Genomic DNA, 25,375 nt, shown 5'->3' with positions numbered 1-25,375 from the left:
TCCTCACTAACAGAGAAATGTTGCAAATGGCATTCATTGACAATGTTTGTCATGTAAATTTGATCCCGTCTATTTTCAGCCTCCAAACGCGTCAACTGATCGACCCTATTGGCTCCCTGTTAAGCCATGAATGGATTTAAGTAGAAAAGCAGCTTTTATGTGGGCTCATTCCCTGCAAACAGCATGAATGCTGTGAGGAGTCTTTCCTTCTCGGCTGCCCCAACAGAATGAAAAAGCTTTTTATTTTCCCATTTGGTTCATGCTTTTGTAGTTTTTCTAATTAGATGATCTTTTAATAGCTTCCTTCTAAGATTTTCTACTTCAGCCACTGAGTTTATAGTCTATTCAAAGCTGGAAAAGCTGATTATGAACATTTCAGTTGCCTTATGCACTGCCAGCCCATCTCTTTGGGGTGATGATACCCCTCTTCCAGGGAAAGCTGGAGGGTTTAATAAGACAGTCTCCCCAGTTCTCCACCAGTGCCTTCACCATCCGTAATATTTACAGAAGCGTACTGGCTTCTTCCTACACTAAGGATTAAATATATTATTCTGTGTTAAGAGTTCTAGGTTCATGTATCTCATATCGTATACTCAAGTTAAGAATTCCTATTGGCTACGCACTTATGAAACAGCCTTGCTAGAGGCTGGATCGTCAACACGTGTTCACGGGCATCTAGCCACAGGCAATTTCCCAAAGGCGGAAAGATTCACGTACAAAGAGGCCCATTCCACTGACCAAACGGACACAGCCTTCAATGACCAGCATTGCAGATCTCGTCTGAGACTGAATATTATGCACTTATTAATATAACGTTTAAGAAGACCACGACTCTACAGAAAACATCTCTGATAAAATGTTACACGAAAAAGCTTCTATGAACTTGCATATGTGGTATGATGACACTAGGCAAAAATTTTAAAGGGAAATACACCATCCCACAGGGAAAAGGAGACTTGGAAAAACATTCTGAAATGTTAGCAATGGTTATCTCTAGGTAGCAGGATGATTTATATTCTTTCTACTTTTTCACATAGTCTGAATTTTCTCTAATCCCCACGAATTATGTTTAATGGGAAAAATAAGTAAAAGGAGAAAGAGGAGCACCGACTGGAAATGGGGTCCCATTTGGGGGTGATGGCCCCACTGTCAGGAATGGGGTGCCTCCTGCAGCTGGAGTTCCCAGGGAAGTGAGAGGGAAGGTTGCCCCTCAGTTGCCTCCTTGGAGATAAAAAGCATAAACAAAACAGTTTCTCCTGAAAAGAGGGGGGGTCCTCTCGCAACAGCATGTTTTAAAATCAGGCCTGGTTTGGAAGACTTTTTAAGAATATGCCAACTAATTAGTCATGTGGTACAAAAAAGAAAGTAAGGGGGAACCGAAGAAAACCGAAGGAGCCGCACAGAAACAGTGGGGAGGCCAGGCCAGGCTCCTGTTCCCTGGAGAGGTGCTTCTACGATGGGCGTGGGACAAAGTAGGAGCAGCGCAAAGGATGGAACGGGCTTGGAAACTCAACAGCAAGGGCTGGTCACTGAGACCCAGAGGTGCCAGGAGTCTTCAGGGGAGCAGACGTGGGGGGCGCTCTCCCTTCATCTCCATCTTCTCGGGTGCAGTCAGCCACACGTATTATCCGGTCTGCGCACAGCAGGGCGATGGAGGCCGTCGCCGAGCGGTTTGCGTTCCGGGACAAAGCTGGGCGTCGGGGCCCTGAAGTCTTGCCCACTCAGCGGTCCAATGTTGCCTGCAGGAGCAGAGAAAGAACACTGTGTGGGGAGCGGAGTTCCGACGCTCATTCTCGGGACACGACTGGCTTCCAAATACACTGGGCATGTGCTGGTAGTGAGTACAAACGTGCCACCCAGAACGGAGACCTCCTTTCGGTATCAAAGTGGCCACGAGACCGTTTCGTGGGTTCTGGCCCGTGTGCCAGTGGGAACCGCATGACCACGGCCGAATGGTCGAGGCTCATGCCAGCCATCCAGGTTAAGACCCAGAAAGTGCTTAATCTGCTAGGTAGTTTCTGCATAAATGAAAAGATGAGTTGGTAAGAAAGTTAAAAACCGCAGCAATTTATCGAAATGATGTTTTATGATGACTCCCAAAGGAACCTCAAGTTCTTTCCCTGAACTAGAATTCCAGTGCAGCGAATGCAAGAATCGATGAATTATTATGTGGAGATTAATCAATTTCCAGGGACCATACCTCCTCCGTGATCCTCAGGTCCCAAGTGTGAAGCTACGAGAAAACAAATGGCTTTCCTCTCACCCTGGGTCTTACTTCCCTTCAACCTTAGTGCAGGAGAAAGAGACATATATATACTATCACCTGCTGATTTCATCCCAAGTCACTGGGTCAAAGGCTGGTGCAGGAATGAAGAGCCCAGAGGGGCCAATAGGTAAAGACCTGCCACCTCTCCACTGGCGCCAAGTCACTCCTACCTGGGCTGGCATTCTCTTCCCTTGTCCCTGCCCAAGGAGAGATTGCTGTCATCCCTCTAGAGAGAGAAGTATCAGGAAGGCACAGGAAGAATCACATTTTAGCAGTAAGGAGCTGATTGCCTAGAAAATTGAATTTTCGGTGAACTTCTTAAGGATCTGCCTGGCAGAAAACATCCTGAAAAGAAAGGGCTCTTATATCCAGAAGGCCGAAGTGTACCAACAGACTGGATATGCCTGATTCATTGTTTCTACAGACATAGTGGTTAAGAATTCAGGGTGCACCGGTCTCCTACGCTCTCCTTCTCGTCCTCTTTCTTTCAGGGAGGGTCACACAGCAGTGAGGACCTTCTCCCAGCTCACTGTCCTTCACTGATTAAGGAACTCCCCGTTTTTTAATAAACGTTGACATTTAAGCAAAGGGCAAGCTGACAAGAAGCCAGTCTGTTTTCTTGTTGTACTCACAGTCAGCACATTTGGGGGAAAAGAAGAGATGTGGAGATGAGGGTTGTTAAGAGGTGCACAAGTGTATGAGGTCTTCCCGGAAAAGGTCCAGCCATTGTGAATAAACAAAAACAGTGTATGAGACATTGATGGAGCCTGGCAGCCGAGGAGAGTGGACTGGAAGGCGCAAGCGTGAACAATGACGACCTCACTGTACTAGTCAGTGGGGGTGGTAGACACCATTGAGTGAGCATGTGTACCGTGTGGCCGTCACATTCAAAATGACTGAGCGAGTAGAGGGCAACAAATCTGCATCAGATTTTGCATTAAGCTTGAACATTCCTCTGTGGAAACCATTCAGATGATTCAGAAGGCCGCAGCTTTGGGCAACTGGTGAGTGGCAGCTTCATCATGACAATGCACCCACTCATGCATCATGTCTCATGCAGAGATTTTTGGTGAAACATCAAATCACCCAGGTAACTCAGCCCCCTACAGCCCAGATTTGGCACCCTGTGGCTTCTGGCTTTTCCCAAAACTAAAATCACTTTTGAACGGGAAGAGATTTCAGACTATTGATGAAATTCAGGAAAATACGACAGGGCAGCTGATAGCGATTCCAACAAAGGATTTTGCAGAGTGTTTTCAACAGTGGAAGAGATGCTGGGAGAACTGTGTGAGGTCCCAGGTGCCCTCTCTGAAGGGGACTGAGGTGCCATTGTCCTGTGGACAATGTTTGTATCTTGTATCATCTTCAATAAATGTCTGTTTTTCATACTACGTGGCTGGATACTTTCTGGACATACCCTGTATACACATCTCATTATGGATCTTTTCTGATTACACCTCTATGGTTTTTAAAAATCACTATAATTGTTTTATCTCTTCCTGATTTTCAAAAGTATTTCAGTTCATAACTTAAACAAAATGGCAAATGTTCTAAACCTCAAATTATAATTTATTGAAAGGTAAAATGTGAGTTTCACTTACCACCATTATGAAAGAGTTGAAATACACTCTTTCTAAACATGCCAAGCTTATTTTCCTGAGCAACTCGGGAGCCTGTACCTGCCTTTCCAAGTATATCAAATATGCAATTATCTTATCCTAACAAAGCCCTCCATAAGGGCCTGTTAATATGATCTATAATTGTCAGAACCCAAGGAAAAGTGGTGAGTGTCCAGACATACTAGAAGGAACCGGCGGCCACAGTTACCCTGTAACACAATCATTCAGGGAAGAGAAACATCACAGTATATGAAATGCAGAGGTGGGACTCAGTGTCTGAGTCTCAGCACTTAGTAGGCACACAGTAAATATTAAGGGAAGGCAAGAAGAGGGGGGAGTATCTTAATGTATTTTCATTCCTTGCAACTCACTTTCTCAAAAAATATCTACCCAGCCAGAACGCCCATCAGGCATTTGCCCCGGCTTCCTGTGCCTCCCACGGCCTTTTCCGCATCAGTTTCAGAGTCTGGACAGGTGACGGGAAAATGTCATCAAAGCAGATGGTAAGGTCAGGGGACAAAGCCTTGGGCTCCACCTCGCCCGCTAATCGAATTACGTGTTATTGTGCAAATGAGCTGTGGCTAAAACCGTGGACGCTTTACGCAAGCAGGCATGGTAATCAGAGGTGCTCAGTATATATCTGCTGCTGGCCATACCAACACGCACACATGCGTCTGCATCCCACAGCAACGCTCACCCAGGACGTATCGGGAGAACGAGGTACAGGCACTAATGTGTAAAGACGTCAGGGGTAGAGAGTTAAGAAGAAAAAAAATACAAAGTCTCAGAACAGTGTGACCTTGACTCCGTTAATGGCAAAATCGCTCTATAGGTCGCAGGTGCTTTTAAAATAGCCAGAGGGGCGCGGCAGAGAAGTTAGTGCAGAAAGTAACGTGACCAGGGGCTTCCCCTTGTCCCTCCCCCTAACCCAGGAGTGCGTACATGTTTTACGCAACACGTTATTTTCAAATCTGAGAATACGTGAAAATAAAAGAACTGAGAAAAATACCGTAATTTTGAATCCGTCTCGAAATATGTACATTTTCAGAGCAAAATAAAAATCCATTAAAATGACTTACCTTGTTGTAATTAGATTTTCCTCCATGACAGTCCATGAGTTTTATTTGACTTTATTAGCGATCTCTTTCAGAAGACACTTGAGGTCATTAAGCTTGGAGGGGAAAAAGAGAACTGGTCTTAAGATTGATCTTCCAACTTTGAATTTTCAATGGTCACTCTATAGCTTTGTCACGAAGCACACGTGTACTCGTATATTAGCAAGGGCGGCACACGCCTGGGTGGAACAGAACGAGCGACGTGACATTTCAGACCCTGTCCCCTGCTCACTTTCTGAAGCAAGTGATCCTTTACTTCAAGTAGTATCAGTGTTACTCAAACACAAATCCCGAGTGATTCCCACATAGAAATAATAGATTTTAACAACAGAGAAATACTACTGAGAAAGAATGTTACATGTAACAAATACTAACAAAAATTATAAGATACCAATAAAGTTGTGCTTTTGTAGAAGAATACTAATGAAAATAATATACAATATTAATAAATCAAGTTTTTGCAAACAAAGTGCCTCCCCTCACCACAAAACAGTATAAATGGTAAAGCAACCTCGGTAACAGGCATAATAAAATGATTTTGGATACACCATACTTCACAAGTTGACTTCACAAGAGGCATGATGCTCGTGTGAAGGTAGACCCCACAATTACACACTCGATAAAAGCTATGGACATAACACCGTTTCTGTACCGTTCGTGTCTCTCTTGCTGTATCACTCATGCAGGCAAAAATCTGTGTTTAACTTGGGCTTATTTTCAGCAAAATAACCTCTTCCTCTAACTTCCTTCTTTTAAAGAACAAAGAGAAACCGTACGGGTTAGTGGCTGCCTGGACTAAGGAAGGCGCAGGGAGGTCCCCACCCACAGACTCGGGGTCCGTGGAGAACACCTTTGTTTTCTGGGTGTTTGGGAGCGCGCGGCGCTCGCCGGTGGAAGAATGACTTCAATGAGCTGTTCAGAGTTTCCAAGACCCCAGGGATGATCCCTGAGTTTTCTCCGGGCAGGAAGTAGGTTTTTTGGTTGCTCAGAAGAGGAGGTGTAGAGGATAGAGGGGGGAACAAACAGGAGAGGGGGCCGGGGAGCAGGACGAGAAGGGGGCGTGGTAGTTAAATCCCGTGGGCGAGGCCCCAGGCTCTGTGCTGTGCAGTTGGAGTCTTCCCTGGGACCCGCCCAGGGTCTCCCCAGACCTACAGAATGATGGTGGAGGCGGGCTTCTTGGGGGAACCGCAGAGGGGCTGAGCTTCACAGCCAGGGCCTGCAAGGGAGACCGAACCCACGGGCGCCTCTCTGAGGGGCCCGGAGACCCTGGCTTGCACATGAGTGTAGAGAGCCTTCACCCCCACCTCCCATGACCCCCACTGACGGTGTCCCCTGCCTGGATCCTTACTGGTTAGGAGGTCTCCCTGGGCCCTAGGAGTTAGTGCCCCGGGTTTCCGATGACCTCTGCCCAGACGCAGCGGGTGTCCAGGAGGCCCGAGGCCCCTGCCGGCTCCTCTCTGCCTGTCCATGGCTGCCTCCGTCCCCATCCATCCTCTGCACGCCCAGAGCAGGGCCAGCGTCGAGGCTCTTGAAGTTTCAGCCCAACACCTCAGGCTCACTTTCCACCAGTTCCCTCAGAGCCACCCACATGAACCCAACGAAGAAAACACAGCCTGTTTTCTCTATAAACACAGCACCCAGACAGATCCCTAGCTCCTGGGGTCCCCAAACCGGACAGCCTGGAATGCCTGGGAATGCACAGAGGAGACCGTTAATGCATCTAATCCTGCACAATTCAGCCCTCAAATGCTCTGCCACCCCAACCACTGAACAAAGGGTCCCCTCGCAAAATTCAGGGGTCCCCTCTGCTGTGACCACACGGAGCCCACCACCTGGCCCATGGCAGGTGCTCAGTATATTTGATGTGTCGTGGGGTCTAGTCCCAGAAGCAGCCGACAATACAAGCGTATATTTAAACACAAATATATAATGTGGAAAGGCGAATATATCACGTAAGCTTTTCCGTATTCCGTATATGACACATAACCTGTGTCGAATAGGACTCATCTTAGAATATGGTCCCCTGTTGCTCCTGCCCCACATTCTCTTAACAGTCTCTAAATTTTTTTCTGATCTTTAAAAATATCCAGCATTTTCCTTTTCCCTCCCCGCTGTTAGGATCATGATATACGTCCCAGCATGATCACGCGTGCAGAGTACTCAACTCTAATAAAATAGGAGCCTTCCTGGCCCCTCAATTAAAAATCAGCAGCAAAACCACCTCAGAAGATACACTACTGTATGATGGCGTGTCTCCAAAGATGGCCGCCAGCACGTCCTCTCTCCCCGTCCGCATGTGCCGCTCCCACACCAAGCAACGGGTGGCTGCCCCCCACCTCCCACCAGAATCCGGGCTGGCCTGGGACTGCTTTGATCAGCAGAGCCTGGTGGAAGGGACATCGTGCCACATCCAGGCCCGCTCTCCTCTGCCCCATGTCCGCGTGCGTATCCGTGCGTCTGCAGTGCCCCTCAGTTTAATAGGTGACCAACCACAGTGGCCTCCAAGCCTGGCACAGAGGCTTCAGGGCCCCCAAACCGCTCCCCTGGGCCTCTCTGGGGCTCCTGGAATTGCCAGCATCTTACACCTGCCTCTACAGCTGAGAGGGAGATAGCCATCCTGGGTAAGATAGACAAGGTGTCAGACATCATGGAAATGGGACTTCGGGACTGTCCCCTGGGGGCTGATCCTCCGAGCAACAACTCCACTCCAGCACGCAGACCCTACCCGCTGGGCGGAGAAAGCTGAAAGTGGTCAGAGTCGTGTTTATTTTTTTTAAATAATAAACTTCTTTAATTTTGGACCATAACCACTGGCCTCCTGCTGAAAGCTCAAAGATAACAGAGATGAAAATAATATTTCTTAAACTATAAACAAAACTGTACCTTTGTATCCAGCTGTCGAAACCGATGCTTCATTCTTCAGGGAAGACGGGGGGGGGGGGGGGGGGGAAGAGAGATTAAACTCCATTTTCCAGTCTTTTCAAAAACAAAATACAGATCATTTTCATTCGCAACTAAATCAATGTCAGCTACATGGACTGTTTTCCTTTCTTCCTGAACCCCCACGAAGCAGAACCCCACTGTTGCCCCCGTTAGAAGCACAGCAAACAGAAGCTCCCTGGGCTGTAAGGCTGGTCCCCCCCCTTCTGACACCAGGGTCTCAGAGCCCAGAAACGGAGACATCTATGGACTTAGGGGCCGATCGTCTGTAACCACTCCACGTGACCCATGAAGGACATTGGGGACTTCTCCGGGACAGTCTGTAACACATCAATCAGATGGATTTCCCATCTTCTAACACCTCTGCTCCTCATCACAGACACGCGGGGGCGGCACCTGCCGGGTGACGCTCATTGCCCATTATCTGAGGGTCTTCCCTGAATCTGCCTCTGCAACCACAGCAAGGGGACCGCCACTCTGGTCACCTGGTTCCAAGGCCCTGCCCTGCAGGCTCCAAACACCGCTCTCTCCCCCAGGGCCCTGGAGGACAATGGGGACAGCAGGCTGGTGGCTCTGCGCCTTCCAGAAGGGCTGGCCCGCATTTACTGCCTGGGTGGGATAGGTTGGTGCTGCTGCTCCCCGCTGTGACTTCTCCTGACAGAGCCCCCTCGGTCCTGCCAGCTGGCACACGAGGGGCACCTTGCAGCGCAGAGATGAAGGGCTGACGTACTCCTCTGAGGTGTCGCTGGCCTTCGTGTTGATCTTGACGAGGTAATTTTCTTTCATGACACCCTCCCATGCCAGCGTCTCGTTGTCTTCATTCTTGAAACCTTGAATAACAAGGCAAAGAAAGACATTCAAATTGTTTCATGTGCCCCTGGTTCCTGAACCAACACCTGCTGTGCAGTGTGTGATGCTGGGGCCGGGAGACTACGGTGCGTCCAGCGCAGCTGATGTGACTCAAGCTACTGACTCTGTGACAGCAGCCGAGAGACGGGGTGTTAGTGAACGTCTTGGTAGCGTGAGGCAGGGGCACAGCCGCCAGGAAATGGGGATGCGATCTTTATTCTAAACAGAGGGCGACCTGAAGCCTGTTCTGTGACTCTGCACAACCACCTCACTAGTGAATGTGATTCTCTTTTCATTGTGTTCCTCTTCCATCTGGATGACATAAAAATGTCACCCCAATTATGCTGTTAAGTAATTGCCAGTGGGTTGCCTGCCCTCAACCTAAGATGGACACAGGAACCTTGAAGGAGAGGCAGATAAGGCCTGGCACCATCCTCGCCCTCCTGAGGGGGGCGGTCCGGGCGCAGGGCTCCAGGGAAATTCTGTGTCTCATCCTTTCCTCCAAGGACACCCTGGAGCCGCTGCGCACTGGGCCTGGGCTCGGTTCTGGTCCCCGCAGTGCCTCGCCTGGCAGGTGGACAGCAAGCAAAAAGCACGGAGCAGCAGGCCACCTGGGTTTCATGGCCATGGACGGCCACGATCCCACGTTCGTGCAGATGTCTGTTTGGAACAAACGTATCTAGTTTTCACTTACAGATGTGCTCCTCCGTATGTTAGAGTTTAGGGAGAATGATAGACTCTTCCTGGATTTCAAAGAATGAATTGGGCGTCAGACAGAGCCCTAATGCAGGTGGCCGGTCTGAAGCAAATCCTGTTATAGAAAATACAGATTTGTTTCTTTTCTTTACTTTTCTCACTTTTTTCTTTTTTCAGATTTATTTTTAAATGGTGGTTATTCACTTCAGAAGATAATTCCTAACCGAATTGCCTTCCATTGTATTTTTCCCAGCGATGTCGTTTCCAGTGTCTTTTCCTCTCATTAAAATGGACGGTCAAGCCCAAGCCGAGTCCTTAACCACCAGCACAGCAAGGACAAGACAGTCCTGTACACCGATGGCCACGGGGCAAGCATGACCAATGACCAAGAAAAATCACCCAACTCTATCAGGCAAGGAAACGCTAGTGGAAACTACGACAGAGCATTGTAACCAGCCGAACCACAAAGCAGCAGTGTCTCCCGTAACGACTATAAACAGGCTCCCCAGATGCTGGAAAATCATTGTTACAGCCTCGGGGAACGGGGACAGCAAGGGGCCAGACAATATCAGAAGACTTAAACAGAAACAAACTCTTTGTCTAGAAATATCTCTTCTAGAAATAGATCTGAGGATGTGCACAATAATGAACGCACAGCATTGTTTATCATAATACTCTAGGAGAACAAGGGAGTTGAAAAATCTACACACTTAACAACAAGAAGTTGGTAAAAATTAATTAGGGTACGTTGATACGTTGGAATATTCCAGTTAAAAATTGTCATGCAATTTATAGATTTGGAAAATGATTGATGTATTATTAGTTAAGTGCCCAAGTTTGATTATGAACGTATATGCATAGATCAAGAGACTAGGGAATAAATACCAGCATGTTAATGATATTTATCTGTGGATGGTGGTTACATTTTGCCTTTGCTCTCTTTATTTGTGCGTTCCTATACTTTTCTATAGTTCTGTTGATACATATGAATTACTTTTCAATCTTTTATAAAAATATAATTACTGGGTAGCACTTTTTTATTGCTTAAAGACATCACCAGAAATGGAAGTTTTGATCCTATCTTTTCTTAAAGTTATTTGAAAAAAACTTGCATTTTTCTCCGAAGAAGAGCAATTCCAAGCTTCAATTCTGCAACTTGCCCATCACTGGAGGGAAATGCAAAGAGAATTCAGGAAAGGAATGACCGGGAGAGACTGTGGCAACCACGGGGTGCTGCGGTTTCTGGAACGAGAGGTCTCAGAGGAGAAACCCGTGAGCGGGGAGTCTCCGGGGACTCCTGGCCCCAGGCCCCCCGCCCCCGCCATCGCTGCTCCGTGTGCAGGGAAGGAGCCTCTCCTCCAGTGGCCGTCCCTGTCCCTTAGCCCTTCCTGAGAGTGAGGAGCGTTTGGAGAAGGAGGATGTCAATAGTTCGCACCGCCGGATTCCCCACCTGTCAGGCCATCGCCCGCCCAGGGCCCGTGAGGGAGCCAGGCGGAGGCTCCGCGGGCCACCCCTGGCCTCTCTGTTTGCTTCCTCGGGCTGATGCTCGTGTCCATTTGCTGGCCAAACGGGGGACTAGTTTCCATTTTTCTGTTCCCCTTTGTGCTTAGTCCCTGAGTGTTGAGGGAACACAGTGCATTTGTCCTGCCTGCTCAACCGCCACTGTGTCCAGAGGACTGATCTGTCCCCACCCACACACGGGCTTTCCTGGGACTGCCGGTCCTGGACTGAGCACCGCGCACCTCCGGAGAGTGGGCCTTCGCCCCACGCAGCCCCCCGCCTGCCCACCCCCACCCGGAATCCCACCAGGATGAGGCACCCACTGCCTCACCCAGCTACTCATTTTCATCCAGATAACACTAATCGTTTTTGGTTTCCACTGAACCCAAATCTTCCTCCTTGTACCTTTTACCCTTGTTTTTTCTCCGAAACCATTCAGGGAAAAAAAAAAACAAAAACTGTTGCTAGAGTCTCGGTTGGCAATTCACTTCCTATATTTGCTTTGCATTTGCCTCCAAATCTGAGGGCCAAGATGGTCCCCTGAGCCGTCCCCTGGGTCCTGAGACACTCATCCTCTGTGACGTGGTCTCCGGACAGCCAAAAATGGTTCTGAGACCTGTCACCATGTGCCTCTGACCTTCGGGCACGGTCGTTGAGTACAAATTCCAGCCCCCCACTTCCGATCCCCACCTCTGATATCAAGGCTTCCCATTCAATTAGTCTGAAATGACTCACTCTGTCTTCCAAGGCAAGATAATGGGCAGAAAGGCAACAGCTCATCCAATCTGTCAAAACACTTTTCTTCAATAGAAAAAGCAGTCACATAGGTGTGGCAGCGAATGACATCCCCAAGGTATCACTTATGTCTTGAAATAATGCTGCTAAAAGAAGTGATGATGGGGATCCTTGAACCTGTGACGTGAAGCTGGCACATTTACATCCCAAAAGCCAGACGTGAGGGGATCGAGGCCCAGGGACAGCAGAGAAGTGCATTCTGACCCATATCGAAGGTCATATTCATGGGTATCTTGCCTCCACAGAAAAAAAATGATGGTTCCTAGCAAGTTAAATTCTTCTTCATTGTGTAGGTTAGTAAAATTCATATTTTGCTTCCTGGATCATCTAAATATTTGGGTTACACTGAAGTGACAGGAACGATCTTCCCGGCATGAAACGCGACCCCACGGAGGGCAGCCGGGGCCATGTCGTCGGGAGCAGCAGCGAGAAGACCAGAGGGAAACACAAGCACACGCCGGCCGCCCCGGGCAGCGCAGCGCCTGGCACAGCCAATACGGAGACCAGAGCGGCCTGCCCGTGTTCCTCTGGTCATTTGTACGGGGTTCTGCCTCGATCACCCTCTTCCCAAATTGCCCGCAACACCTACTATTTTTTTTACCATTAGTGCTCCAGTGTGGGCACGCATGTCAAGGCCCTCCCCTGTCCCCCAAACTCCAAAGTGACTGCTCCTCCCCAAGTCACGAGAAGGAGTGCCAGCATCTGCGAGGCATCCCTTTACGGGGTGACCTGGGGGCACCTTGGTTCACTTCCGGTTGAGGAAAACAAGTTCAGTCAGCAAAGGGGTGCAGCGCTGTGATGTGGGCGTCGTGACTTAGGTCATCATTTCTTGCTTTGTGGCTCTGGGGTCTGGTATTGAGAAGACCTAGCCTGATGTGGCAAAGTGAGCTGGACAGGTGCTCCCTGCAGCCAAAGGGGCAGGTGGCCAGGGTGTGACCGGGAATCTGAGGGTAAGAGACCCTGGCTCCGCAGCAGGGGAAAGGAGAGGAGCCGGGGAGAGACCTGCCTGCAACCCCGAGTGTGTCAGGGCTGAGGAGGTGGGTGACCACAGGAGAGAGGACAAACTGGCCTGCAGACATGAAGGAAGTGGGTCCCCCAAAGGGAGCATGTACAGAATAGACCCCTGGAACCAGAGGCTTGGGGGGCACAGCCTCCAGGGAAAGCACCACACATCGGGGGCCACAGTGACAGGGGCCAGCCAGGCAACCACTGAAGGACCCCCCAAGTGCCCACACATCAAAGGATCAGTGTTCAACACATGCCAGGCCAGAGGGCATGGACCCAGCCTCGAACAGGGCCACTGTTTCTACAAGGGACGGTCTGCTCTTTACCCTCCCCCCTCCCTGGGCCAAGGGTCCGCAACAGCAGTGGGGGGTGGGGGGGCAGGGGAGTCAGAAAGAAGACAGGGACAAGCAGACAGTCCCCCTTCCTGACAGCTCCACCAGCAGAAAGGAGGTGAGCACACAGGGGGAGTCTCCCCTCAGAGTGGTGATGCATGGGCTGGTCCATACATTGGACTGTACATTCTAATTCCTAAGTTGAAACTATTTTATCAAGTAAAGTCATTGGAAGCTTTCTAACTCCTTCAGGGCGACCGGAAATGTCATGAGCCCTGCTGACAGCAAAGCCAACATCACCCAGAGAATCGATTTCACAGCAGCCAAGGGCAGCAAGAGCGAAGTCATGGCTTGCCACCATCCCATATAACATGCTTGTTCAACATACTATTTACACGATCGTTATGTCCGTCCTGAAGTTACCCCGCTGAATAGAGCCACCCTAGCCGATGAACACCAGGTCTCAATCTACTCTTTCTCATGCGTAATGAATTCCTTGGCTGGCCCGACGCCCAAGCTTGACAGACAGACAGACAGACAGACAGACATGAGCAGGAGGCAGCTGAGCAAGCCCTTCCCGCTTAGCCGTGAACCCAGCCCGCCCCGCCTGAGGTCAGTCCCCGCCTCCGATCCCAAGCCCACGGGGGCGCGCCACTCACAGCAGACCGAAGCCTCCACGGGTCTCCCCTTGCGGCAGCCGCGGAAGCCCTTCTTCACCGCCATGTAGAAGTAGGCGAAGATGACGAGGGGGAACGGCACGTTGAGGCGGCTGCAGTACTCCTGCACCAGGAAGTACCTCTGGAACTTCCAGACCTGGTCGTTGTTCTCCTGCACGATGCCCACGGTGTAGCTGGCGGGGGCGGAAGCGGGAGACAAGGTCAAGCCTGGGCTCCCCCGTGCCTGTCAGCTCACTGCCAAGCCCGGTGCTGCTGGCCTGAAGCCCGGACCCTGAGCGTTCGAGTCCGGCCAGGACAGACAGTCCACACTGGGGTCGGGCCGGAACCGCTCCGCACCACGCACCCTCCAGGCCAAGCAGCGTCACCGTGGTCGCTGGCTTTTGGTTTTTGTTTCTTTCTTCCCTTTTCAATCATAGCCAAAACTCTACAATTATTTTTATTTCAGGACCTTTCCAGGAGTCTCTTTCTTCATTCGTCTATTAGGTATTATGTTTGATACAAAGAGGCCCAAGGGGCTGACTCTCTAAGGAATAATATGCCCTCCCATGTCCCAAGGGCCTTAAAGACGTTTCATCCCTCTGACCCAGTGACTTTGCTTCTGGAAACTTCACCCCGGACCAAGGAGATGCAGAGCGCAGACAGTATGTGAGTGGCCACGCACACGGGGCTGTTCGTCAGAGCACAGCCGAGCGGAACACCCCGAGTGTTCGCCACTACAAACATGCCTCACATGCTACGGTGAATCAGTGTGATTCCATTAGGCAGCCATGAAGAAGTATGTTTATGACTAACTTTTATATGTTGGGAAAACACATACGAGGTCAGTCCAGGAGGTATCCAGCCATCTAATATGAAAAATAGAGACATTTATTGAAGAAGATACAAGAAACACTGTACACAGGACAACGACGCCTCAGTCCCGTCCAAAGTAGGCACCCCGGGACCTCACACAGTTCTCCCAGCCGCCATCAGCTGGCCCATTGTATTTTCCTGAATCTCATCAATGGTCTGAAATCTCTTTCCTCTCAAAGATGATTTTAGTTTTGGGAAAAGTCAAGTCACAGGGCAACATATCTGGGTTGTAGGGGCTAAGTCACCTGGGTGATTTGATGTTTTGCCAAAAATCTCCACACAAGACGTGATGCATGAGCGGGCGCATTGTCGTGATGAAGCTGCCAGTCACCAGGTGCCCACAGCAGTAGCCTCTGAGCCATCTGAATAGTTTCCGCGGAGGATGTTCAAGCTTAATGCAAAATCTGGTGCAGACTTGTTTCTCTACTCTTTCAGTCATTTTGAATGTGACGGCCACACGGTACATGTGCTCACTCAACTGCATCTACCACCCCCACTGACTAGTACAGTGAAGTCGTCACTGTTCACTGATGTGCATTCCAGTCCACTCCCCTCGGCTGCCAGGTTACACTGATGTGGCACAAACCCTTCTCATTATATTAGCAATGGCTGGACTTCTTCCGGGCATGCCTATATAATAATTAGGCACAAACTTTATATAGTGAGATTGCAATCTCACTATATAAATTACATCTGGCCGAAGTGAAGGCCCTCACTGGACCTTAGAGAAAAAGCCACTCATCCCTGGTCTAGAATGGATTTAGGCCAGGGCCCATAGAAACAGTTTCGCATTGGTACAATTCACTACTTTGAAGAACTCCACCTGATTCCACTGTTTCTTTTGCTCCTCAGGAAAACTGGGTGGCTGCAAAGGGCTTCCCTCTGCACCTCAGGGCCCAGGGGCGCCCAGAGAGCCGTGTTCCTTTCCTGGGCAAACAGGAATCACCCTCCATGAATAAACAGACCTCACACCACCAACCTGGAAAGGCGCTATTTATGCAAAGCGGCTTTGGGGTATTAATTAACGTCCGGTAATCAGCTAGCTCAGCCACACCCCCTGGGACGTGGAGGAGGGTAATTATTGAAAAATATATTTATTAGGAAAAAATATCTCATCTACAACAAAAATGACTAGAAAAAATGTAACAAAAATCTGCCAGATTCAAGTGAATGAAACCTTAAAATATCACAGAGAAATTATACATGAATGAATAAATGGAGAATCACACCATTTTTTTCTGGATGGTAAGATATCATTTTTTAAAAACGCCAGCTCCCCCTAAATGATCCTACAAAGTTAACATCATCGCCATAAAATTCACAAGATGTTTTTTTTTGAAGCAGAAAGAAAAGGGATTTCAGAAGACAAGGCTTAGGCGCCTCCATATGATCAAATACACAAGACAAGCCAGGAAAGTCTGAATAAGAATAATGAGGGCAACTGGTACAACAGATGTTAAAATTATGTTTTTTAAGCAGCAATTAAAGCCATTTGGTAGTAAAAACCAAAATAGAAAGATTGCTCAATAGACCAGAATGAAAAGTCTGCAAAAAATTCACGAAGGAAAAGTAGGTGCTGGAACGATGGCCGAATTCTAGAAAAAATGGAAACACGAGAGCCTTGGCAGCTAGAATTCAATCAGGTAAACCCCTCCCCAACGAAGCGTTTCTCAGATCTCAGGCGTTTTTCGTTTGTCACTCCTTGCCCACAGGCCGGCAGGCTCCATCCAGCCCTGCCCCTGACCCCGTGACCCTGACTCCTTGCACCCTCGTGACGCCCTGGCAGGCAGGTTATAAAGTGTTCCCTGCCTCCCGGAGCCCCTACAGATCTGCAGCATCACAAAAAGCAGGTTTGAAACCACCAGTAAGAGACAACCGGAGATCTTGGTGCACTGGTGTTTGAAGGGCTAACTCAATTCAGTTTACTGCTATCAGAGTAACACAGCTAAGAGGGCGCCACAGTCCTGTGTCATGACCTCCACACATGTCGCTGGTTCGATTCCCAGTCAGGGCACATGACTAGGTTGCAGGTCAGGTCCCCAGTTGGGGGCGGGAGTGAGAGGCAACCACACAGTGATGTTTCTCTCCCTCTCTTTCCCCTTTCCCTTCTCTCTGAAAATAAATAAATAATAAAAAACAAACAAATAAATAAATAAATTTTTAAGAAAGGGAAAAAAAAAAAACCTTCCACCTACAGGGAAATCTCCACATCCTGTGATGTGGCCTAAAAGACTCTCCATCACCTGGTCCCCGCCGCCCTGCCTGCCGTCCAGGCTGTGCATTCCCCCCAGAGAGACGACCTTTAGCTCCCCACGTCTCCCTCCCTGGCCGGGCTCTGGGCTCCAGGCCTGGGGTCCTCTGAGCAAATGGCACCTGTGCCGGCTGCTGCAGGTCCTTGCCCTGCCCCCAACACCCGCCACAGTCAATGACTCAGTTCTCTGTGTAGCACAGGGCCTTGTAAGTAGCCTTTTCATGCCGCTTACGTATGATAGTATATTACATTACATTATATGATAGCACATTACATTACCATGTTTCTGAGCCTATCTCTTCCCTTACCAGCAGCTCTGGCCTCTCCGTCTCTAGCTCCTCATTCATAAGTGATAATAAGGCCACACCTACCCAAAGGCGTAATAATTAAAGGGGGTCGCACCTGGGTGTGCCCAACGTGAGAAAAGGCCACTCCGTGTAGCTATTGGCCACTATTACAATCATCTGCTGTTTTTCCCCTCCCCCCTCCATTTCAATCGCCTCCTTTCGACTGTTGCTGTGTGATTTTCTTTTTTCCTACTTTTCTGCATATTCATGACGCACATATGTTATTCCTAAGACTAAAAATATCTATTTTGTTTTGAGACATTACCCCAGACCAGGGCACGTTGGCAGAGTCCCATTCAGAAGAAACGCCTGGGGTGGATTTGCCTCCAGGACGCGGTGCCTGTAGGCGCCACAGCTCTGTGTGAAGATGACCCGGTCATTTACGGACTTGGGCGTCACTCCATGCCCCTGCTAAGCCACCCGGGGCCTGTGCTTGATCATTTCAGTGGAGAATTACCACAGGTGTGTGCGTGCGCTTCCTGCCCCTGCTGAGCGCCACCTGGGGAGCAGAGGGCACTGAGTGAAAGGCCCTGACTGTGCGCACATCTCGCTCCCTTGGGCTTAAGCTTGTGCATCCGCAGGCAGGGGTCACAGCCTGGGGCCGTCAGCAGGTGGGGGAAGCGTAGAACACCTACCAGAAACCAGGTTCTGACCTTTCAGCCTAAGGACCGCAAGGGGGCCGCTCTGGGGGCTCCTGAGTTCCCCCCGAGGGATGGCACATCCCCATGCTGTCACACTCCAGCAGTGAAGGGGAGACAGTGGGTGCAGCCACCACGGCCTGGGCCTCGTGGGGCGGGGACCTAAGGCCAAGCCTCGGATGGACACAGGCAAGAGGGACAGCAGTGTGGCCAGGGCCACAGACACTGAGTGCGTCCTTGACCTGGAACGGACAGGCTGGGCCCCGGCCCCTCCCCGCTCCAAATGCAACCACTGATTGTAATGCAGATAACAGGGTACAGGTGTGTCTCGGGCCAGGCGTGGCTTTGGAAAGCAGGTCACAACACACAGCCTTGGGAACGCCTGAGGAGCCATCCTTTCTGTGCCTCACCGAGACCCACCACATGCGTGGAGCCCGGCAGTCCTGGCACTGGGCACTGGGCACGGTCGGCCTGCCTGTTTCTTTTCTGCAGGGGTTGTATTAGCGGTGGGTTTTTACAGGGAATCTCCCGTGTCGGATGTGGAGGCCGACAGGAAAGGTTACGACTGTAAAACAGAGCCCCAAGCGTCCCCGTTCCTCCCTGTCTGGTCCTCCCTTCCCTGCTCTCTCCCGTGGACACGGAATCGCCCATCACCTGCCCCCTGCCTCTGCACAGCCAGACCTGGGGACCCTCTGCAGCATGGCATTGTCTAGCTTCCTGTGAGCCACACGGGCTTCTGGATTGCTCAGTCCTTCCCTGGCCAGCAGTCAGGGGCAGAGGAGGGTCCCACACGCCCTCTTTACATTCTTGTGGGACAACAGTCATGCGATCTTGGTGGCCTGGGCACCTGGCACCAGACAGGTAAGAGAAATCTGTGTGATGAGTCCCTCCCTGGGCTGTCACGTGCCATTGACGCTTCTCAGTAAGCGACAGACCCAGCCTCTAAGCTCCTAATGCTGACAGATGAAATAAACACAGGGAAGAACTGTTCTGTCCGTTCAGTGAGCAACCCCACCAAGGCCAGGTGCTGAGGACAGGCACAGCGCCGTCCTCCAGCACTCACTGCCTGGGAGGAGGGAAGGCTGCCACTGTGCTGGCTGCCCAAGGAGTCTCTGCCGAAAGTGGGAGGTCTCCAGGGACCCCCTGGGCGAAGGACGATGCTTGATTCCTTAAAGGGCAAGCAGGAACAGGGCAGGAGGAAGTCGCGATTGAGCAGGTAATCCCGACAGAGGGCCCAGCGTTCATTCATCAAAGTCTCAGGTGTGGCAGATCACCCTGCTCAGGGACAGACAGACGTGTGGTGCCTGCCCAGGACAGACAGCAGGGGTCAAGCCTGAAGGTGTATTCAAAGGCCAGGTCACAGAAAGCCCCGGGGAGAGGCTGGGGAGCCTGAAATCTACCCTGACTGCTGTGGGAAACACTGAAGCCCTTTCACGAGTCTCAGCAGAGTGGCAACCTCTCAGAAACACACATGTGGCCGCAGTGCGGAGACTGTGCTGGCAGAAGACCTCTCTGCCCACGGCAAAGCCAGGTGACTACTCACTGCCCAGCCCCTCCCGTGGGCGACGTCCCCAGAGGCACGTGTCCCCACCCAGCCCCCTCCAAGGGTTTCTCTTCCACCTCAAAGTTTAACAAATAATTTTTAATTTGCATCCTGTTGCCAGTGTCTGTCTGTCTGTCTATGCCAGGATTCAGGTACTCAAAATGACTACCTACCTAAAAGCCACAGCACAAAACGAAGGCCTCCCACTGAACCCACCATAGGGGACCCTCTGAAACGCTCCTAAGAAAGATGAGGGGACATGAAAACGACAACTTTCCAAATGCATTCAGAAGAACTGTCGAAGGCAATGAAAGTATTTCAGACGTCACTTCTGTTCTCCCTCGGCCTCGGGAGACAGAAGCCCCAAAGGAGACCCTCTCCCGACTCTTTATTTGGATTTAAACTGAAATTCCTAAAGCAGCAGGTAAATAAAGGCTGAGTCCTTTGAGCCCTAGAATCCGCACCCCTGAGTTCCACGGAGAACTGCACGCTGTCACCGTCACGCCAACCGCGCCGCACCACGCTCGGGGACATTACGAACCGGGCGTTAAACACACAGAGTCTGGATGTACCGGAGGCTGTTCCAGTCTCTGGTGTCAAACAAACTTCTGGCACCGCTAACGGGGACGCGCTGTATTTTTAATGTAGACCCTGTAAGGCCCCACCCCCTTCAGACCCCCTATCCCCCAAAGCGCTCACGTAAGCTCCCCAAGGGTGGCCTTCGCGGGTCTGCTCCCAGGCCCTCCGGCGCCCCCCCACCCCCGCGTCCGCGGCCCAGGCTGGCACACACCCGACGGAGCACGCACCCAAACATGGCGACCAGCAGGTTGACCAGCAGGATGTTGGTGGACAGCATGTAGACGCACACCAGGGGGATGGTGATCCACTCGGGGAACCGCGGTCGGCGGTGCTCGTCCAGCTCCACGCACAGCGGCTTGGACTCGTTCCCCGTGAACGTGCAGTGCGCGAAGTCGTAGGTGGTACCTGCGGAGGCGCAAACCGAGGGGCAGTGTGAGGCCACCCCGGGGAGTCACACGACCGGGATCATACGAGGCGGTGGGCCCTGTTCTAGGGCACTTTATGCGAACAAGGGGGTGCCTTGGCGTCACACGTTCATATACTCGATGAGTGTTTACTGAGCAGCTAGTAGGAGCCGGGGACTTCACAGGGACAGGAGGTGGCAAGAAGGCCGGGCAGACACGGTCTTGGCGCTCAGGGAGCTGCCAGCCCCCTTGGACAGGCAGAGAAGCAACCACACAAGCTTGAAGGGTCAGCCCGTGAGAAGCGCTAAGAAGGACACGCACGTGCGCTCTGCAGGCAGAACGGAGGCGGCTCCCCAGGAAGAGCTCCCTCAGGAGGGAGGTGTCTCCTCTTCCCACGAAAAACAACGGGCAGCCGTTAGACCGCCTTATGCGGAGGAATGACACAGGACATCCTCTTCGGAGCATTGCTCTGGCTGCGGCACAGGGGACAAGCAGCAGGAGGGAATGGGGCAGGGGGCACCGCCGAGAGCCAAGCAGGCAGGCAGGCAGGGTGGCTCAGGCTCTGTCGGTGGGGAAGGTAAAAGTAGCTGGATTTCAAAGTCAGCAGACGAAAATGAGCAAAAGTGGCTGACGAACTGGATGCAGCAGATGAAACCCTGGGAGGCACCCAGGGCGTGACGCTGAGGCTTCGGGTTTGCACGACCATGTGAATGGCGGTGACAGGGCCTAGAACGGGGCCCTTGGAGGAAGCCCGAGCCTGCGGGGGAGGATGGAGCGGTTCGCTGGGACGTGCTGAGAAGTCGCAGGGCAGACAGCGGGGGGCCTGGCACGGGGCCCCGGGCTAGGGACCTTGTCTGCGTGTGAGTGAGGGGTGCTGCCGGGTGCCACGCCCCGCAGGGAAGACACTGCTGGGTTTGCTGTGATGGAACCGAGAGACACGGAGAAGGCGAGAGCTTCCCAGGCTCACAGGCGGCCGTGACGTGAACCCCCTTCCCTTGCCCTTGCGGGTACCGTGAGCCTCCTCCCGTAGGACCAAAGCCCCGTGGTGGGCTCTCGTGAGGACAAGTCGCGCTCACTTATGGAAAACGGCGAGTTCAGTGGGCAGATGCGGAATAAGGACAGCGAGGTGCCCTTCCGCCACCGCATGGGAAAAGAGCTTCTTCTCAGACGTTGAACGAGACTCAGCAGAAGCAGCCCAGAGACTGCAGGAGGGCTGCGGGATTGTTTTCCCCAGGAGATCAGGACACGACAAGCCCCGGCCACTGTCGGCATCCAAAGACGCCTTAGCTTGTCCTGACCCACGCCCGTCTGCACGGGCCCCTCCCCGCCCTGATGTGACCTGGGAGGGGCTGTCACGCCATCTGTGCCGCCGGGAGCCTGCCTCCCAGGACGGGTTGGCAGCAGAGGATGTTGGAAGTTTAAATTACAGGTTCTCACGCAAAATTTTCAATATTGCTCTTTTTCAGTAAGTGGGCGCCCAGCAACGTTAGAGAGCACCACTCACAACACTCATTTCTGAGCTCAGGACGCGTATTGCTCTCAATGGCCGCATCGCTGCTGAAAATATAAGAAACACTGGGGTTTTCTCTGTCGTTTGTTTTTTAAGTTTAAAAATTACAGACCGAAATGGCAGGCACCAGCTTCCAAGGCAGACACAAAATTCTGTTCGGGAGCAAAGAAAAAGTCTGAGGGGTAGTGGTCACTCCCTGGTGTTGGCCCAACTCAGGCCACGTGCTTGCAAGACAGCCCTGAGGGTCATAACGGGGAGCCCTGGAGGCTGGTTCCGGAAGCAACAGCCTCCTCCCAGCTGTCCCCACGCAGGCCCCGTCAGGCTCACCGTCCACATCACTGGGCACCTGGCCGAACATGGCCAGGTAGGGCTCATAGATGACGGAGCGGAATATCCACCTCCAGCGATGCTCATTATGCCGGAGGATGCCTTGCCTGGCCACACCGAAGGCCATCATCCACACAGCGAAGAGGAACAGGAAGAAGAACACGTCAACCAGCTGTCAAGGGAAGACGCAGAGCTGAGTCAGGATGGTGTCAGGGCCGGGGGCCCGCTCAGCTGACCACAGAGAGAGCGAGGTTCCAGGGCCCCGGAAATCTAAGTGACCACCCAGCGTTGGCTCACTGATTTTAAAAAAATGGCCCTCATCACCTTTGGGTCTGGGGACATCTGTTTCCCAGAATTAAAACCGACTGACACGTTTGTTTGCCGGCCTCCAAACCAGCCCAGCGACAGATGCTTTCCAAACGAGGGACCAGCTCATGGTGTTCACACTCTTTAAACCCCTAAATTACTCCCTTTGTTGAGTTCTTTTTTATTTCTTTTTGGAGAAAAATCAAAGCTATTCTTATTAAACAAGAATGCACACTTCAATTTTTTTTGAAACGTCTGCACCCATAGCGTGACTTCATGGTGACCTGATGCCTCAGATATGCTCTGAATTAAAACCACAGACTCGAAGGGCCTCAGCACGAGAACGGAAGCTCCAGAGGAGCCCATCCAAACGCCCATCTGACTTACAGGCAGCGGCAGGAGAGGCCCCGGGCATCTGGAGGACAAACGCAGGAGGGCCACGTCGTCCGTGGGTGGTTCTCTCGCGGCTCCGCTGTGAAACAGGCTGGTGTCCCCTGACCCCTCCTGCATTACCCGCTTATCAGACTGAAGTTCCAGCCCTCACTGGGCTTCGCCCTCCCTACAGGTCTCCAGAGTCCCCATGAATGAAACAGGCAAAGACGTCCCTATCCTGCCTGTGCTCTTAGGGACCTGTTAAGACTCAAACAAAAGCACTTAGTAGAGTGTAAAACCTAAATCGGTATCTTCATTAGCAATTCACTGAATTATGCTGTTGGCCCCTAACCATCATCTCGTGTTCAAGTTCAGCCTGGGAGGGGTTCCCGAGGCAGACACACCGAAGAAAGCAAACCTTTCTGGCCGTGAGAAGCAGCTGGCACTCTTGGGCGGACCCCCCTCATCAACAATTTTTAAAACTCGACAGCTACTGTTATTCCTCATGCTTACCATTCTCTGCAGCATGATAATCTTGGGTCCTAAATTTCTGCTCACAGTAAAAATGTGGATCAACCTTAGAGTGAAGATAATGTAATCCAGGCAAAAAATGACGCGTCCGGAATACAAAGAGGCTTTATTAGAAGGTTGGAGCCTGTGGAAAGAAGCGGAACGGCATTTGTGAGGCGCTGATGAGACCTTTCAAAGTTTTGTTTTTAAAAAGTAACTGAATGTGAAGAAACAGCTGAGAGCCGGGAGTCTGAGATCAAGTACAGACAGGCCATAGGCGCCGCCCACCTGTCAACCTCTGAAGACCAAAGGCCAAGGTCTCTGAGCTTGTGGGCTCCCGCAGAGGCAAGGACATCGCAGAAGCAGAGTTTGCAGTGGTTCTGGACACTTCGGTCCTTCATCCAAGAATACTACCACCGGAAGCCCATCACATCATCGCTACCTTCCTGACTCATGGGGCTTTGATAACTGTCCCCACCCCTGCCCCAGCCCAACTACCTGGGACTCAATCCTGCCAGGGTTCCCCTAATGAAACTTACCTCGTTCCCAACACATCAGTTTATTAGCTAACCACCTGCTGATGTGTGAACGGAAAGCCATGTGTATGTACTTTCTAACGGGGCTGCTCTAGAAATCATGTCCAACCAACTGTGATTCAAATGAATGCTGGGCCCTTAATCCAAACAGAAAAGGGGGTTATTGGAGGAGGAAATTGAGTTTTTACTCCCTTCGAATTGTAGAGTGAGAACTCATTGGGGAGGCATAAATGCAGAGTGTCTGGCTTCTCTGTAAAGAGACATCCCATGGGCTGCTCAAATAGACCCCTCAGTGTCACCTGGAACTTACAAGGTGGGGGGCAAAAATACCTGGAATTATACTCTGGAGGGCGGGCCCGTTGTAGTCCAGGCGACCCCGCTAGATAGTGTTCTAGGAACCCCTCTGGATCAGTGGACCAGCTGGTGTTGTTGTGAGAGGCTGCATTCGCTTCAGTGAATTTTTTTTTAATACCCTTTCAATGCGTTGGCCCATTTCATGACGGGTGATTTACAAGTGTACCTGCCCACACTGAACTGGGTGTTCAGCAGTTTTCGACCAAAACCAGCATTATTCTTATACTCCACCCTCCCTAGTCAGCCGATCTCACCACGAGCAACGTTTTTAGTTTCCCTGGATGAAAAAAGTCCCCAAAAGACAATGTTTTGCCAATGTGGAAGAGGTGAAACAAAAAACGGCAGAAGCACTAAAAGACATCAAAATTGACATGTTCAAAAACTGTTGTGAGCAGAGAAAAATGTCTCAACAAGTGTAGGGCATCAAACGGAGAGGACTTTCAAGGTGTCTAAAGTTCAAACATGTAAGAGTAAATACACAATTTTTTATAGATACATTCCGGGGTCTTTACGGTCCCCCCCTTATACCTTGGGAAGGCAGGCCTGGAGGGGTGCACACATGGGCAATGTGAGCCATGGTGTTGAGGGGACCCCAGTTTCCCTATCCTGTGGATTACACATTGCTTTTTGCCTTTGACCATAATTTCAGATTGGTTTTTCCTGTGGGATTGCTTTTAGATTGGAAATATACTTGCGATCAGGAGGGCAGGCTCCATAACCAGCATTCAAGTTGAAGTGGAGGGCCTTCCTGAAGCTTGTGAGGCCCAAAATGAAAACACAGTGCTGTGTGGTGTCTGACATCCTCCTCATTCTCTGCTCTCCTCACCGAGGAATGATCTCTCCCCGGGCCCCACGAGCCCAGAGTGAAACGCCGTGAAGGGTCCCTTTGCAGATCACCAGGAGGCAGAGGAGAGAGAAAACACGGCTTCCTGCCGGCACCCTGTGCCTCCACGCAGCACAGCCAGCGTGGGCTGTGACCATCTCTGGTGGGTAGGAACAGGCTTCTCTTGGCCTTAAACATCAGAGAATGTCTCCCCCTCACCTTTTCTTCC

At 51.1% G+C, this 25,375-nt stretch overlaps 1 protein-coding gene across 1 annotated transcript in view; it reads right to left on the bottom strand.

Annotated features, from left to right (window-relative positions):
• Positions 1-1,041: 1,041 nt before the first annotated feature.
• Positions 1,042-25,375, bottom strand: part of TRPM8 (transient receptor potential cation channel subfamily M member 8) — a 59,193-nt gene continuing 34,859 nt past the window's right edge. Inside the window, exons 18-25 of the mRNA XM_090269534.1 lie at positions 23,437-23,578; positions 22,246-22,417; positions 20,232-20,409; positions 13,777-13,967; positions 8,671-8,770; positions 7,884-7,917; positions 4,965-5,056; positions 1,042-1,739 (exon numbers count right to left, since the gene is read on the bottom strand). Of these exons, the coding sequence (XP_090125660.1) occupies positions 5,006-5,056; positions 7,884-7,917; positions 8,671-8,770; positions 13,777-13,967; positions 20,232-20,409; positions 22,246-22,417; positions 23,437-23,578 (868 nt within the window). The 3' untranslated portion in view covers positions 1,042-1,739; positions 4,965-5,005. The remainder of the gene's footprint in view (positions 1,740-4,964; positions 5,057-7,883; positions 7,918-8,670; positions 8,771-13,776; positions 13,968-20,231; positions 20,410-22,245; positions 22,418-23,436; positions 23,579-25,375) is intronic.

Source organism: Furipterus horrens, unplaced genomic scaffold (genome assembly GCF_987537825.1).
Source record: "Furipterus horrens unplaced genomic scaffold, mFurHor1.1.pri manual_scaffold_1, whole genome shotgun sequence".
Taxonomy (NCBI): domain Eukaryota; kingdom Metazoa; phylum Chordata; class Mammalia; order Chiroptera; family Furipteridae; genus Furipterus; species Furipterus horrens.
Note: the sequence above shows the minus strand (reverse complement) of the source record. Positions and strands in the feature narration are given on the sequence as shown.